At 35.7% G+C, this 14419-nt stretch overlaps 2 protein-coding genes across 3 annotated transcripts; both read right to left on the reverse strand.

Annotated features, from left to right (window-relative positions):
• Nucleotides 1-2123: 2123 nt before the first annotated feature.
• On the reverse strand, nt 2124-7024 carry LOC102616000 (cellulose synthase A catalytic subunit 7 [UDP-forming]). 2 transcript variants are annotated; one of them, XM_006473964.4, is made up of 13 exons: nt 6726-7024; nt 6365-6560; nt 6049-6245; nt 5867-5966; nt 5603-5723; nt 5219-5485; nt 4773-5118; nt 4420-4683; nt 4117-4329; nt 3823-4030; nt 3534-3733; nt 3099-3452; nt 2124-3003 (listed from the first exon to the last, which is right to left on the reverse strand). In XM_006473964.4, exons 1-13 carry the CDS (start codon nt 6798-6800, stop codon nt 2419-2421), a joined length of 3126 nt encoding a protein of 1041 aa, XP_006474027.2. In that variant the 5' UTR covers nt 6801-7024; the 3' UTR covers nt 2124-2418. The 2 variants fall into 2 exon arrangements, with proteins under 2 accessions (XP_006474027.2, XP_006474028.2); XM_006473965.4 differs by having other exon boundaries at nt 3534-3730; nt 6726-7023.
• Nucleotides 7025-8152: 1128 nt separating this feature from the next.
• LOC102615703 (translation initiation factor IF3-4, chloroplastic) lies at nt 8153-11024 on the reverse strand. The gene is made up of 9 exons (XM_006473963.4): nt 10656-11024; nt 10383-10422; nt 10181-10240; nt 9931-9983; nt 9612-9667; nt 9475-9508; nt 8977-9049; nt 8779-8871; nt 8153-8675 (listed from the first exon to the last, which is right to left on the reverse strand). Exons 1-9 carry the CDS (start codon nt 10922-10924, stop codon nt 8532-8534), a joined length of 822 nt encoding a protein of 273 aa, XP_006474026.2. The 5' UTR covers nt 10925-11024; the 3' UTR covers nt 8153-8531.
• Between the last annotated feature and the right edge of the window lie 3395 nt (nt 11025-14419).

The raw sequence follows: 14419 nt of genomic DNA on the forward strand, positions 1-14419 counted from the left end.
CCCATTATATATCACAAAAAATTTATAAAAAAAAAAAAGAAAAAAAAAACGAAAACTAAGCACTCCCATTATTATTGGTGAGTGGGTGCACTTCATCCGTTCAAGCTCTCATGGGGAGCTCTTTGAACTTTTTTCAAGAAAGTATAGAGTATTGCTAGATTTTTTATCATTATCATTATTGGAAATACATTTTTGTGGTAGTCTTAATAAGATTTTAGTTTGCACTATAAAAGTATCTATCTAGAGTCTCATTAAACTCTAGATTATAATATATTTATAAAATAAAAGTATACAAAAAATAAATAATAACAAATTATAAACTTAAATTTTGTTCGAGAAAATCTAAATTATGAAAGAATCTTGATCCTATAAGGCACATCAAGGGGAAATTAATTTGCTTTCATTTGCCAAAAAAGGTAGTTTGGTTTTGTCAGAAATTATTATATTACAAATCACATTAGCATCGCAGAATGATTCAGCCAATCCTTTCATTATCCCAATATCTATAAAAGTTGCATAGAAAACAAAAAGTTACTTTCAGAAATTGCAATCCCACCCACTTGAACACTTGAGCGTGTAACAGGAACTATAAGGTTTCAACTGATCAACTTTCTAGCCTCCGGATGGAAATGGAGCCTTTCGCGAACTTGTATATATGGAGAGAAAAATATCAGAATGGTAACTTTGCTAACCCTATGACGAGCAATATGATCAATCCTCAACTTGTTTCGGTGCATATGTATTGGTGGATATTACATGCATTGCTTTAAAACTGCAATGCTTGTGCTTTGAATTTTTTATGAAGTTGATAGTGTTCTGTTTCTTTTATCAGTTGATAGCATCACTGAGAAATTTAACATTCTGCACTCGCGATGATTATTTATGTGGTCATCTGAATTTTGTCGCGAATTTCGCTGATAGTGTTTTGATTAAATCTTTATTGCTTGTTTCTGTGTTAAGCTGTTAACCAAGAAGCTGTCAGGATTTCTTGAATTTGCATTTGAAGTTTACTGGGGATTGGCAAACACGCGCAGTTAAGCTCCAGGCCTATGGGATGGTAAATATTTTGTTTTTTCCGGTGTGTTAATGAAATTTTATTATGCTGTTGCTAATGTTATCAGAAAATAGTTTGCAAATATTTAACATCTATGCCTCATTTGCTTACTTCGAATCATGTGGAGCCGCCCAAAGTCTGACTTATAGGAAATAAGAAATTTCAAAGATTCTATAACGACATGTAGCTTAGAGTCTGAACGCCATTTCGTATTAGTGTGCTAAAAGCATCTGCCATGTCATCTAAAGATCATATTATAAATGACAAGTCATGCAATACTTTCTCAAAGTAGAACATTTACTACATGTCATCTATGTAACAAAACATGATCCAACATGCAATCGATATGTCATACAATATCCATAAATGTGTACAATATGGCATCCATATGATGAAATTATAAAAGACATGTACATAAGAGATGTTTCTTTGATACAAATTAGTAAAGCACTCATTGATTGAGTGTCGAGCATCTCCTCACTTTATTTATTAAGGGAGTACGGACATATTTGATTTTATTACCTGTTTCTTTGTTCACCAAGAAGCTTATCTTGATTTATCAAAGTTCACATTAGAAGTTTTCAACAGGATTGGAAAAACAGTGAAGCTATATGCAACATGCCTATGAGGATGGTTTTTTCTTTATTTTTACTATAATTCTTTCTTTACTTTTTTGTTTTTATTGTTACTATAAATTTTTTTCCCCCACACGTGCTCGTGTTTTAATTAAATTTTTGTTTGTTGCTGGTTGCCTGCTAATAATGTTCATCAGAGTTTCTGCATTTGTTTTACATCTAGGCTTAAAGTCTCTTCAGTATTCTTATTTGCTTAGTTCATACTGTATGGAGCTGAACTCAATAATGCCGAATTCGTCATTCATCATATTTGTTACAAGTTATCTGAAAAGTCAATTTATGCTCAAGTAGATGATTTTTTATGCCTTTTGTTATTCATCAAAAACAAAGGGTGCTTTCAGAATTATTAACATTGTCATTTTCTGCATTCAGCTTACAATAATAATCACGAGTTATGAGTGTATGAAGAATGTTAAAGGTTTTGGATAGGTGAATTAATCAGAGAAGATGCAGAGTCTGAAGAATTAGAAAATGCTAAGAATGAAAAAGTACCAGAAGCAGTGTGCCGTTAAATTCAATTACAAAACTTGGTAAAATACAAAATATATGCTACACCCAAAAAAAAAAAAAAAATCACTCTAGCTTTATTCCTTTCTCGTGCATCTCCCATATATATATATATATTTTTGGTTCAAACATGACATACCGCGTACTTGCAAGCAAAGAATGTACATGCAGTGCCTAGAGAAGCATAGACCAGAGAAGAATCAAAACAAAATGAAATCCATTTCAGCAGTTGATTCCACATTTTGTGGTGGCAGGTCCTTTTGTCTTCATCACAAATGGATCGATTCGAACCCAGAGCAAGGAGAAGATTGAGGCCAAGAGAATTGACCAAATGACGACAATGGTCGGCGTCCTGTTCTGCCTCCCCATAAGACCCTTGAGGAAAGGGTAAAGATGAAGAATCACCCAAAAGGCGAAAAAGAGCTTTCCGAATAGAGGCCCCCAAGATTGGTAGCCATTGTTGATGGCATCTGAGATACCGGCAACAACACCAACAAGGTTGATTATTAGGACTGTGGTTGGAGGAATTAAGAGAGTTGTCCATTTGAATGAGTATAGTTCTCCAAACTCCTCGTCTTCATCTGTTGCCTTTGATGTGACAGTGAAGTTAGTGTCAATTCCAGCTAAAATCTTGAGAAGACCTTGGACAACGGCAAAAAGATGTGCAGAAATGCCACCAATGACCCAGAACTGCTCATTTCTCCACCATTCCTCAATACTCACTCCACTCCATCTCAGCTCAAGAATGCCCGTTGTGAAGATTGAGATAAATAGAGCAATGAAGAAGAGACTTGCAAAAGTGCTTATCTGGATGGTGCAAACAATAAGTTTATTAGCAAAAAATGAGGAACCACTCTCAAGCAGCTTTTGAACATATGGAAAATTCAGAATGAATATGTTACCTCTGGCATGATGAATTTATCTGTGAGCAAGCAGATGGCTGGTAAGACACAGTAAGCTAGAAGCGGTATGGAGGTAAAAGGATAAATGGTTGTGTTGACATAGGCAAATCTCTCAAGAAACCTGAGATTTCCACCCTTGTAGCCATACCAGACAGGACTGTGTCTACTGAAGAAGATCTCAACAGACCCAAGTGCCCATCGAAGCACTTGATTGAGCCTATCTGACAAGTTGATAGGAGCTGAACCCTTAAATGCAGCCCTCTTTGGCATACAGTAAATGGACCTCCAGCCACGGCAATGCATCTTGAATCCCGTTAGAATATCCTCTGTAATTGAACCATAAATCCAACCCAACTGCAAATACGAAAGTGACCAAAATGTTCAGAAGCACAATCATGAATAAAATCACTCAGGTTGTAGCAGTTGATATATTACCTCAGTACCCCATTCAGTTTTGTCTTCATAGCCACAGCTGATGACATGAATGGCTTCTTTGAGCAAGGATGCTGGACTTGAGGAAGGAGGGACGCCACCTTGCTCCATCAAAGTTGAAGTCACAAAAATTGCTGACTGTCCAAATTTCTTCTCAAAATTCATCTGGGACATTAACAACTCCTTGTCGTCATCCATTCCTACTAATACAAATTTCAAGTTCAAGTTAGGCAAGTAGAGAATCAAATAGTAAGAAACTTGGAGATAATTAAATCAGTAAGATTTCTGAAACCTCCGAGGTTTGCATTCTCTCCATTTGCACTATGCTTGGAATACTTCTTCTTTCGGCGTCCAAAACATGGGCAGCAGTCACAGCTAACCATCTTCGGGCGCTTAGGACCTTTTGGTGGTTCATAACCATATAAAGCTTGCCTTCTGAAAACACATCCAGTACCCACATAAACTGGACCCTGGATGCCATCTAGACCTCTCATATTAATCTGCAACACACAGAATTCAGAAGCTAATTTATCTTATTTTTACACAACCAAGAGGGCTAAATAGATGTAGAATTTCTCAGGCTTACATCAAAGAAGACTGTGTTTCTGTTGGCATAACGATCGTGTCTATCAATACCATCGAATCTCTGAGGGAACTGGACGTAGCAAACCTTCCTTCCAGTTTGTGGATCCATCAAGAAACACATGGATTCCCGCACAGCCTTGCTGTTGTTGACATAATGATCACAATCCAAGTTCAGCATGAAAGGGGCATTTGTAAGAACTCCAGAGACGCGAACCTGGAGATGGAAGGAATTAAAAGAGTTATTAATTAATACTGGACTAGTGGCTAAATTTAGTTCAGGGGTGAAGAAGTATGATTTCTTTACCAAGGCATTCATGGCACCGGCTTTTTTGTGGTGTTGGAAACCAGGCCTTTTCTCACGAGACACGTAAACAAGGCGTGGCAGTTCATTTCCTTCAGCATCATGGCCTCCACTTTGACCCAGAAATACTTGAATCATACCAGGGTGATCCCTAGTATTGTTTCCTGGCCATGGTGTCCCATCTGGCATAATCCACCCCTCTGGAGGAATCTTTGAGGCCCTTGCTACAATAGCGTTTATCCTAACCTTGAATTCTTCATATTCTCTCTGCCAAAGATCAGTTAACAATCAAACTTCCGTACAATAGCTCCTAGAAAAAGTTGAAATCAGACGAAATTGATGGAATTGCAACAAACCTTCATTGCTCGGCGCTCCTTAACAAATGTAGGCTGGACTTTGTCCTTGAGATAATCAACCTTCAGAGTGAAGTACATCTCAGGAGCTCGTGGCTCTATGGCAAACTTCTTACAGAATGGTACCCATTTTCGAGCAAATTCAGCTGTTTCAGCCAGGGCATCAAAGGTGATAATGGAAGCACCATCATCGGAAATATAGCATGAGATCTTATCAACTGGATAGTCCATAGCCAAAATTGACAAAACTGTGTTAGCTGTGACAAGCGGGGGTTCCTTCAAAGGATCCACTGTACTGACAAAGATATCCACTGGAGCAAGCATATTGGGTTCACCTTCCCTCTCATACCTACATTACAAATTTATCAGCAGCCAAAGAAAGTGTGAATGGTGACTGTTGTAAAACATCTTAAGCTTTGCCGGTCTACTATTGTCTAAAATTAGCATACCTGAAGGACAGGCGATCAAGGTAGGTCTCACGATCAATTGGGAACCATTTGGGAAACTGATCAAGAATCCAAGATATAGCAAACCAAATTTCACATATAACAGAAATTAGCCAGAGTCCAATAGCATCATGCACTGGGTTCAAGATTCTATATCGGAAGAAGAAGGCTAGAATAACAAGCCGAGCAACAATCACCATCCTATAGGGGTTGATCTTGCTAGAGGCTATTGGAACTTTTCTTGAGAGTGGCTGCCTAGCTTCATCTACCCTGCACCATTTGACACGTGAACATATAACCAAGCCTCAAAATTGAATTCAAATTAGCAGCAATTTTGCACAATTTGTAACAGTATGCAATACGATAGAGATAAGTTTAGGCCAATACATGGCCATATCTGGGTCATTTGCATCATCAGTTTCAGGACCGAGATTCCCTTGCTGCATTTTCCAGTCATCCATCCTGTCTTTCCATCCTCCCTCTTTCCTTTCATCCCATCTTGCACTTCCTGTTTGATACAAATACATACAATTCAAAACGTAGTGTTAAAAATCTAATAGGAAAAATAGAAAATAACATGACACTATACTAGTTGAAGATTGGCATATCAACTACATAATGAAGAATAAGAACGATCGATGGATTATTTACCAGGTTCAGACACAGGATACGGATGCACTCGTTTATGAAGTGAAGAAGACAACATTTGATCTCCATGACCATAAGCTCCTACTGGGAACTCTCCACTCACCTGCATGAATGAAGATGTTTAATTAACTATGATCTTAGAGATGTAAGGAATCCTTACAATGAAAGAAGACCAATTTGCTTACCGGTCTGGATCGACCACCAGCTATAACTGGTGGGAATTGAGAGTTTTCATCACTATCAGGCCCTCTTCCATAGCTCATCTTCCCATGAAGCATATCTGCTACATGCTTCTCCTTGTTCTTTTCATCTTCGATGTTAAACTCGTGTTCAATATCGTCAATATCCTCTTCATCTTCGTCTCCCTCCACTCTTGGACTCCCTTCGCATCAACAAATAAAATAAAGAAAAATCAGATTCTGCTTTCTTGTTGCACAAGCTATGTTCATAAAGATTTCAAAAATGTTGCGACTGTTCGTCTCTTTGTTGGTTTATTATTACCTTTAAGACGCTTGTATCTAGTCTTACACTGAGGGCAGACTTGAGTTCCTTCTCTTCGTTCATACTCATAGCACGGCCGGCACACTGGAAAACCACACTCATTGCAGGCAACAAACAGGTCTCCATCCACAGTAAGGCCAATCTCATCGCCACATATCTCACAAACTTGAGCATCCAAATTCTTCAATGGCTTAGGCTGCAGAAATAATAATAACCAAGACCAAAAGCCCAATTACATTAGCACTCCAACATAAACACAAAAGCACTATTTTATTTCCTTCTTTCCCTCATTTTTCTTTGAACAAATTAAATGAAATGTTTATAAAACGTCACTTAGTATGCTTGTTCATGTGGTGGTTACCTCTTCATGGTTATGAATGACAACAAGCTCATTGCGATTGTGAGACCCGGCGACAAGTCCGGCACTGGCTTCCATGGTGGGGGAGAAAGTGAGCTGAGGGTGATGAAGTGAAGTCTATGGTGGTTATATTTTGTGATGAAGAAATGTAACGTTGTGTTGTAGGACACAGCTAGCTAGCTAGATTGCTTGGAAACTGAGTATGTGTTGTTAGTTGCAGAGTCGCCATTGCCCTCAAGTTAAGCTTCGTCTATTTTCCAACAACCATTTTTCCCTGCAGTTTGGCTCCCGGGTATTTCAACTTCCAACGACCAACTTACGAGGTTTTCATTTAATATCTTTATCATATACATAGGACCCAAACAATATTTTTTTTACTCTTTTGGAAATAGCAATAATAATAATAATAATAATACTTGTTGCTATTATTAATTTTAATTGATTGGAGTTCAATTATATCTTACGGCATTTAAGTTTATGGTTTTGAGAAAACATGTTCATGCCATACAGATACATCATATCCTACTCGTGATCACTCAATTTCTCAACAGGATTTTTCTTTAATATATTGAATCAACGTCCCTGTCGACGCTAAATAATTCAATTAATAAATATTTTTCCCTAAAATAGTACAATAGAATAGATCTCGGGTTTGTGTAGCCTGAGTGGAAAAATACCAACATAAAATTTATTAATATACACGTGCAGAAAATAAAAAATAACGTTTAAATTAGGTGCCCGCAGCTGAGGGGGCCTATGACCACGCCCAACTTTATACTTCGCATATGGCGCCGTAGATCCATTGCTTTCTGCAGTTCTGTTAACGGTGCGAGAGCATGCTTGAAATTTAAGGACTTAAGACCTAAGTCAAGTTCAAATCATTAGGTACGTCGGTTGAAGCTTCTCCATCTAGATAGTCTAGCATCTCCTACTTACGAAATATTACCCAGATTAAATAACAAACACCCTGTTTCATTCACATTCACGTAACTATTGTCATATCGTTATTCCGAAAGATTGAAAATTTTTCCTTACAAATCTGTAGGTTGGGCATACACTATGTTCCAATTTGATAAAAGCAGTTCAACAGAAACTGTGAAAACCAAAAGGCAGTCCTTGCAGAATGTAACATTCAGGATTTGGGTTCGTCAGGCACAAACACCTCCAGCAAATCAGCCAAGTCAGATGTCACGGCAAATTCACCATGCAACAATCAACAAGTGATATTTATCATCGGTCCTCAAGCAACCATAAATCCCAAAAACTTAAAGAAATGCAGTGCAGGAACCATAACCCCACCATTCCCTATTGCTGCCAACAATATGGAAGATTTTCATGTGCCAATGATGAAAATATAAATTCTAAGCCCAAGCTTTGATGTCCACTTGTTCATATTTCATATTCCAAAACCCTTAAATAGACACAATAAATAGCTCAATAATCCACCAAGTCTTCTCTAAATAAGTTTACGGAACAAATACCACGACTGGTCATCTTGCATACAAAATTTTAAAAATTGTTCTTGCTTTCAGAACAGCCTCACAGGAAACATATACATGCCCATTTACTGAACCTTGTATGACGTCTTGATTGTCTAAAGAAAAAAGAAGTAATTGATCTATCAAATGTTACAACTATTCGATCTGAAAAAGCTGCTTATGTTATAGAATATCTAATAAATATGCCACACAGCTGTAACACACTAATTCTATACACGAATTTCAACGCATCCCAGTCGAAAGGCACATATAAGGATTACCAGCCAATTTGTTATGTTGTCAAAACCCCACTTGGAATGGCTGAATGCACTCAGACACCAGTTGAGACTTCATCTACAACTTGTTTATCTTTCTTCTTCGGTGGTTCTTGAGCCTTCTGTAAGAGGGCCTTATTTGGAACTAAAATTATAAATATATTCCTATCTCTGAAATTTTTGTTCTCCTCACTAGCAAGCTGCAAAAGGAACACCAAATAAAGACCAAAAATGCAGAATTCGTGAAGTGCCAACGAAAAAGCTATTTCCGTTGATAGTAGGAAACAGAAGTAATATGAGTACCTCCCCAACATCATTCTGGAAACGTCGTATTAGCTCAATAGCAATATTTCTGAATTCATTTTCCCGCCCTTTGAGGTTCACTATGACCTTAACCTGAAAGAATTGACAATATATACTTCAGTTAAGCAAGACTAAAAGCAAGAGTAATTAATGTGTTAATCTAATTTTAACACATGCAGCGAAGAAAAGTTGAGCCACCTTGTCTCCGTCTTTCAGAAACTTCCTTGCAGCTTTTAGACGCACAGAATAATCATGCTGGTCAATATTATAACTGTCAACAGAATCAAACATAACAAGTAAAACCATAACTTAGATATAAGAATGTTATAGCTTCAGAATTGAATAACAATCTTGACTGGAATGGTCACTGAGAAACATATATACAGACCTGCCAACATTCAACACTACTTGTCGAATTTTCAAAGTTAGTAACTTCACTAGCGTAAACTGTAACATTGACACAAAAACCATCTAAAAAAATCTAAGATAATGGAGGAAATCAAAATTTGATATTTGAATCATGCAGATAAACAGGATTGTGATGATTTTGGAAAATATTCACATGCAAAATCAAATGTTGTGCCATCAGAAACAGTTGTTTAATAAGCCACCAACAACTTAGGCATCAAAACTCAAAAACAAAACCAAAGAGTTCTCTCTGAAATTGGAGAAAAGTAAATGCATCAACAAACTTACCCCATTTTAAGCTCCTTCAAATCCATCCGATTGGCTAACATTTAAGAGAAGAAATATTGTCAGTGTCTTTATTCTTTCTACGCGACTTCACAAAACAAATAGGGAAACAGAAAATTGTATAAGAAGTAAATATTCACCTGCACTTTTCTTCTGCTGCCCTTTCTTCTTCTTTTGCTGTTCATATCTATATTTACTGAGGAAGAAGTAAAAAAAGCATTAGTACACTCTTAAAACAGGATATATAATAAGGCAGAAAAACAGAAGTGATTCTCAAATTATTTAAAGAAAATAAGATTTTAAAAATAAATCATCAGACGAGAGTGGATTTCCCAATCAGGGATCCCTGACCATCTCAGACAAAATTGTGGGGGGGGGGGGGGGGGGGAATATATATATATAGAGGGAGAGAGGCACACATTGTCATTTTTTAAAAAGAATCAAAGAAATAAATCATACTTGTAATCCATTACTCTGACAACTGGAGGATCTGCATCTGGGGAAACTATCACCTGCAAGAATGCCGGTATCATAAAAGTCAAAAGCATTATCTTTACATCAAAAGGAAACTCAAAAACTTTCTCTAAAAGAGTAGTGAAGTCTAAATGATAAGAAAGAATCAGTTGAATAAAATTAACAAACTAATCAATATTACAACATGCCAAACTTCAACAATTATAGACAATTAATATCAGAAGTGCTGCGTTACCAGGTCTAGTTCAGCATCCTCGGCCATTTGAATAGCTTCACTCTTAGGAACTATACCAACCTATGCCAACCAACAAGATCAAAACTTTTGACCAAGAATGAGAACTACATCTAAAATTATTCTTCATAATCAGTAAAGATTCAAACTTTTCAGTTATTTTCACACTTTCTCAGCTACCAAACAGAAAATTCAATCCACTAACCATGTTTTGCTGAGCATCAATAAGCCTCACAGTGTTCGACCTATGCCACAAACCAACAAGCCACTTCAATTCAATTCACAACCATTACGTATTTATAAACGTAAACGTACAAAAACTAACAATAAAATAGACATAAATTCTTAAGTGAGTTACTAAACAAAAAATTAAAAATAACTTCATGCATTGATTGATTATACGACTCTTTTTACAAAAATCAGAGCTTTATTTTCAGTAAATCCATACGAGGAGTAACTAGTCTGAGTTTTTAGGTACCTGATGCCATCGATATCAAAGGCTTGCTCTTCTTCCAAATCTTTTTCCTTTTGGCGGCGGCGGGAGTAGTCGGAGCCTGCGAAGCGGGGCCCGCCACCGCCGCCGTATCTGGCGGTGATGGAAACGTTGTGGTGATGGGAAGAAGGCGAGAAAGAAATGAGGAAGAAATGGTTGAGGTTACACAAATGGAGGCCGAAGAACTTGGACTCGATTGAAGAGAGCGACGGTGTCGTTTTAGAAAAGTGAAAGGCGCTGGCGAGACCAGCCATAGTGGTGTTTTCAAGGGAGGCGGGAGTTGGGACTCCGCGAACCAGAGAGAAATTTTCTTATCCAGAAATTTTCTTCATTTTAGCTAAGTGCTGATTGGCAGATCGAGGGCCGGTTCGGGCCGGGTACATGAGCCCATAATTATGAAATTACCGCTTCTCAAATCTGATAACAATTATCATAGTCATTTGTGTTGTAAAATCTTGAGTCGCATTCTAAAAAACGTAAGCGTTATACTACAGGATGATTTTATATAATTTATTATTATTATTTTTTGTCATGCGGACGTTTAAATGATTCCTTCTCCACTTATGTGAGTGGAATTACTACAACAACTACGCAAATTATTATCAAATTTAGCGACAGCGAATTGTATATATATCTTCTAAAATTTTGTATATATTTGACTTCAAAAAGCTTTTTGTTAGTCTTCCATTCTTAAGCAATTCGTAATCATTAAATCTTGGGATTAGTAAGAAATTATGTTAATATAGTAATAGAACAGGATGGATGCTGAATGTAAAGTGTTGATAAAAAAAGGAAAGGTAAATTATGTAGGAGTGGGTGTAAAGAATTAGTGGAAGGAGAAATAATGATACGTATAAATGAATTTATAAATATTTTTTAATGTAATTTTAATACAGAGGTATTTTTTAAGAATAATAAAGGAGTGCTAATAGTTGAACTCTATGTAAAATATTAGTAGACATGTATATTTTATAATATCAATATATAATATTATCTACGTATATAATTAAAACTTTAATAATATAAATATGTAATATTATGATAAATATGTATATCAAAGGATTATGAATTTGTTAAACTCTGAGAAAGTTATTAAGCCGTATGATTTAATTGTGTAATGACCATGAAAGTTATCAAAACCATGTGGTTTAATAATTTTTCGGAGTTTAATAAGGTCTGAAATCTTTGACAAGATCAACATCTTATATATGTAGTGCAAATGGTTAATGTAAATCTTATTAAATATATAGATATTAAGTGGGTTATTAGAAACCTATTTTCAGTTGAGCTAGTGTCTCAATATTTTGACACGATTATTAAATGGGTCGTGTTTAGATCAGTCTAAATTTGAGAAGACACAAATGCACCATAATGCCACGAACACACCCCAATATTCATAAAGAAAATTATTTATACATTGTCGTCAACAAAAACCTTAAATGTAGGTCAATATGAGACTAAATCAAGTGAAAAAAGAACTGAAATATATTAGTAATGTTTCTTTGACAAATAAAGTTGCGAGTAAATTAGTAATTAAAGAAAATTACATAAGATTTATAGAGGGAGTGTTTTTGGTCTTAAAAAGTGTATCCATTGTCATTTAATTTATCTGGATGTAACAAAAGAACTATTGCTACAGTTCAATGACAATGGTCGTTTTGGATTATTGATCGACCCCTTAAACTATCTATTGTCCTTGTAGTAAAAAAAAAACAAAATAGCAAGCAAATAATTATCAAGTGAAGCTGAGATTCTGGTTCACCACTAGTCATAATGTAAAAAATAACATTTCCGAGAGGGCCATAACACAAATAGAACGATTGGATGGAGTCAAATAATATAATTCTATAATAACTCCGTACTTCTCAAAAAAATTATCTCAATAAGTTTTGCAGAGCTGAGGAACAGCACGCGTCTATCAAGAGGAATCTTTTAGTGAAAATCAAATATGAAACTAATTCTAAATTTGCTTTCTAATCTTACTCAATTAAGATTTCATTTAAAATTAAGATTAGATAGCCGTAACTTAAAAAAATATAATATTAAAGTATTTGGTAAATACTAAATGATGAAGTTTGAAAGGTAGACTGATATAATTTTTCACTCGTATAATGAAAAATTTATTATATCTTTAATAATTTTATCAAAATTATTATTTAAAATTTATATTTATTACATATTATTAACTATTGTTTCATAATTATAACTTTTTTTTCACAACAACTGTAGTTTAAAAACTATAACACATCAATCCTAATAAGAATCTAAGACTCATAGTAATACTTCTTTAAACAAAGAAAACACAAAACTTAAATCTAGTTGTAGTACTTCTAAATTTTTCTTTTATGATTATTTGAAGGTTTAGCTCCAAGCCCAACAGTCAGTATGGGAAATAATATAGCTGATATATCCTTTTCTTTTCCTAAAAAAAATAAAATTTTCGTTCGTTCAATTTTTTTTTTTTTTTGGGTTGGAATATGGTTGGTATATACACTTAAAATGAAAGGGGCTAAAAGAGTTCAGAAACTTTTTTTTCTCTCACATTAGAAAAAATGGTTCACCGACATTTGATGGAATTAATTTAGATTGGGGTCAGATCACGAAGTAAGGACAGCGTGTATTATTCAAAAAATTTATCTAAAATAGGCAAATATTGTGTTAAAATAAAATTAAAACGAAATGCAAATGAGTAAATGACGCTAAAATGGAAGGGACACGGGCTGCACAGCCAGCCCGGACTCGCGGTTACCATGGCACAAAAAGTGAAAAACGAGGTGAAAAAGTGCCCGCATAACTCAAGATACTGAATCCAAACTTCATAAAACTCACCAAACAGGGCGTAAAATAGCTGATTCCATTGCGGTGTCATCACACACGTGGCATAACCACAAAAGTGAGCTCCACACAGCGCAGCAAAAGCAACTTTAAAATATAGAGCTTAGTGGCTCAGGCGGTTAGGCTTGGCGTTACCGACACTTGTGAGTTAGTGGGGTGCCGCGGTCGCTGCCAGATTCGGCGAGAGATATTGACACGAGTGCGTTTCATCAAGTGGGGCCCACGGAAGGTAACCGGCAAAAGTTAGGGCAAAACACGACTGTAGAGCGACGCCGCGTTTTCGTTTATTTTGGGGAAAGCAGTCTTTTCGATGGAAGCCGAAGTAATTACTCGGAAAGTACATTTTATCTGAGCTGTTTTGAAGTGCCGATCTTGTCCTTGCACTGCTACGGACACACAAAAGATAAGTAACGAGTTGACATTGAAATTACCAGGCTGCCACTTTTCATAGCTTTGTCGACGCGAATGTAAATCCCGATCCCCAGATACCATTGCAAAACACTAATCAATTTTTGGTGAAAAGTAGGCACACGCTGGAATAACCTAACAAAGTGAATGTATTGCTTTTGTCCATTTTGTTTTCAGATTTTGACCACTGGAATCTCTCCAACATACTTTTGAAACTCTTTTTTAATGTATTCCATTTAATGTCAAAGACGCCTTTTTTTTTTTCTTTTTTCAATAAACACTCTTTTCATTCATAAATCATTTAATTTCTAATAACTTTTTTTTTGCACTATTTTAATATTAATATTTGTATTTTTTTCTTCAAACTTTATTTATTATTTAATTTTAAAAAAATCTAAAAAAAAAGTGATAAGGCCTTATATTTAAAAAAATAATGAATATTTTACGAGTCTATCATGACAACTGATTTTCAAATGAAAGCCATGAAAGCCACTAGTAAACCTCAC

This window comes from Citrus sinensis, chromosome 9, assembly GCF_022201045.2.
Source record: "Citrus sinensis cultivar Valencia sweet orange chromosome 9, DVS_A1.0, whole genome shotgun sequence".
In the NCBI taxonomy this organism is placed as follows: Eukaryota; Viridiplantae; Streptophyta; class Magnoliopsida; order Sapindales; family Rutaceae; genus Citrus; species Citrus sinensis.

Excerpts from the sequence above, each read along its gene's own strand:
- LOC102616000 (XM_006473964.4), bottom strand. The coding sequence starts at position 6,800 with ATGGAAGCCAGTGCCGGACTTGTCGCCGGGTCTCACAATCGCAATGAG. Across the intron at positions 5,486-5,602 it reads AATGACCCAGATATGGCCAT|GGTAGATGAAGCTAGGCAGC; the intron begins GTATTGGCCTAA and ends CAAATGGTGCAG. Across the intron at positions 3,734-3,822 it reads AGAGAATGCAAACCTCGGAG|TAGGAATGGATGACGACAAG; the intron begins GTTTCAGAAATC and ends AATTTGTATTAG.
- LOC102615703 (XM_006473963.4), bottom strand. The coding sequence starts at position 10,924 with ATGGCTGGTCTCGCCAGCGCCTTTCACTTTTCTAAAACGACACCGTCG. Across the intron at positions 10,423-10,655 it reads TTTGATATCGATGGCATCAG|GTCGAACACTGTGAGGCTTA; the intron begins GTACCTAAAAAC and ends TTTGTGGCATAG. Across the intron at positions 8,676-8,778 it reads TCCAGAATGATGTTGGGGAG|CTTGCTAGTGAGGAGAACAA; the intron begins GTACTCATATTA and ends TTCCTTTTGCAG.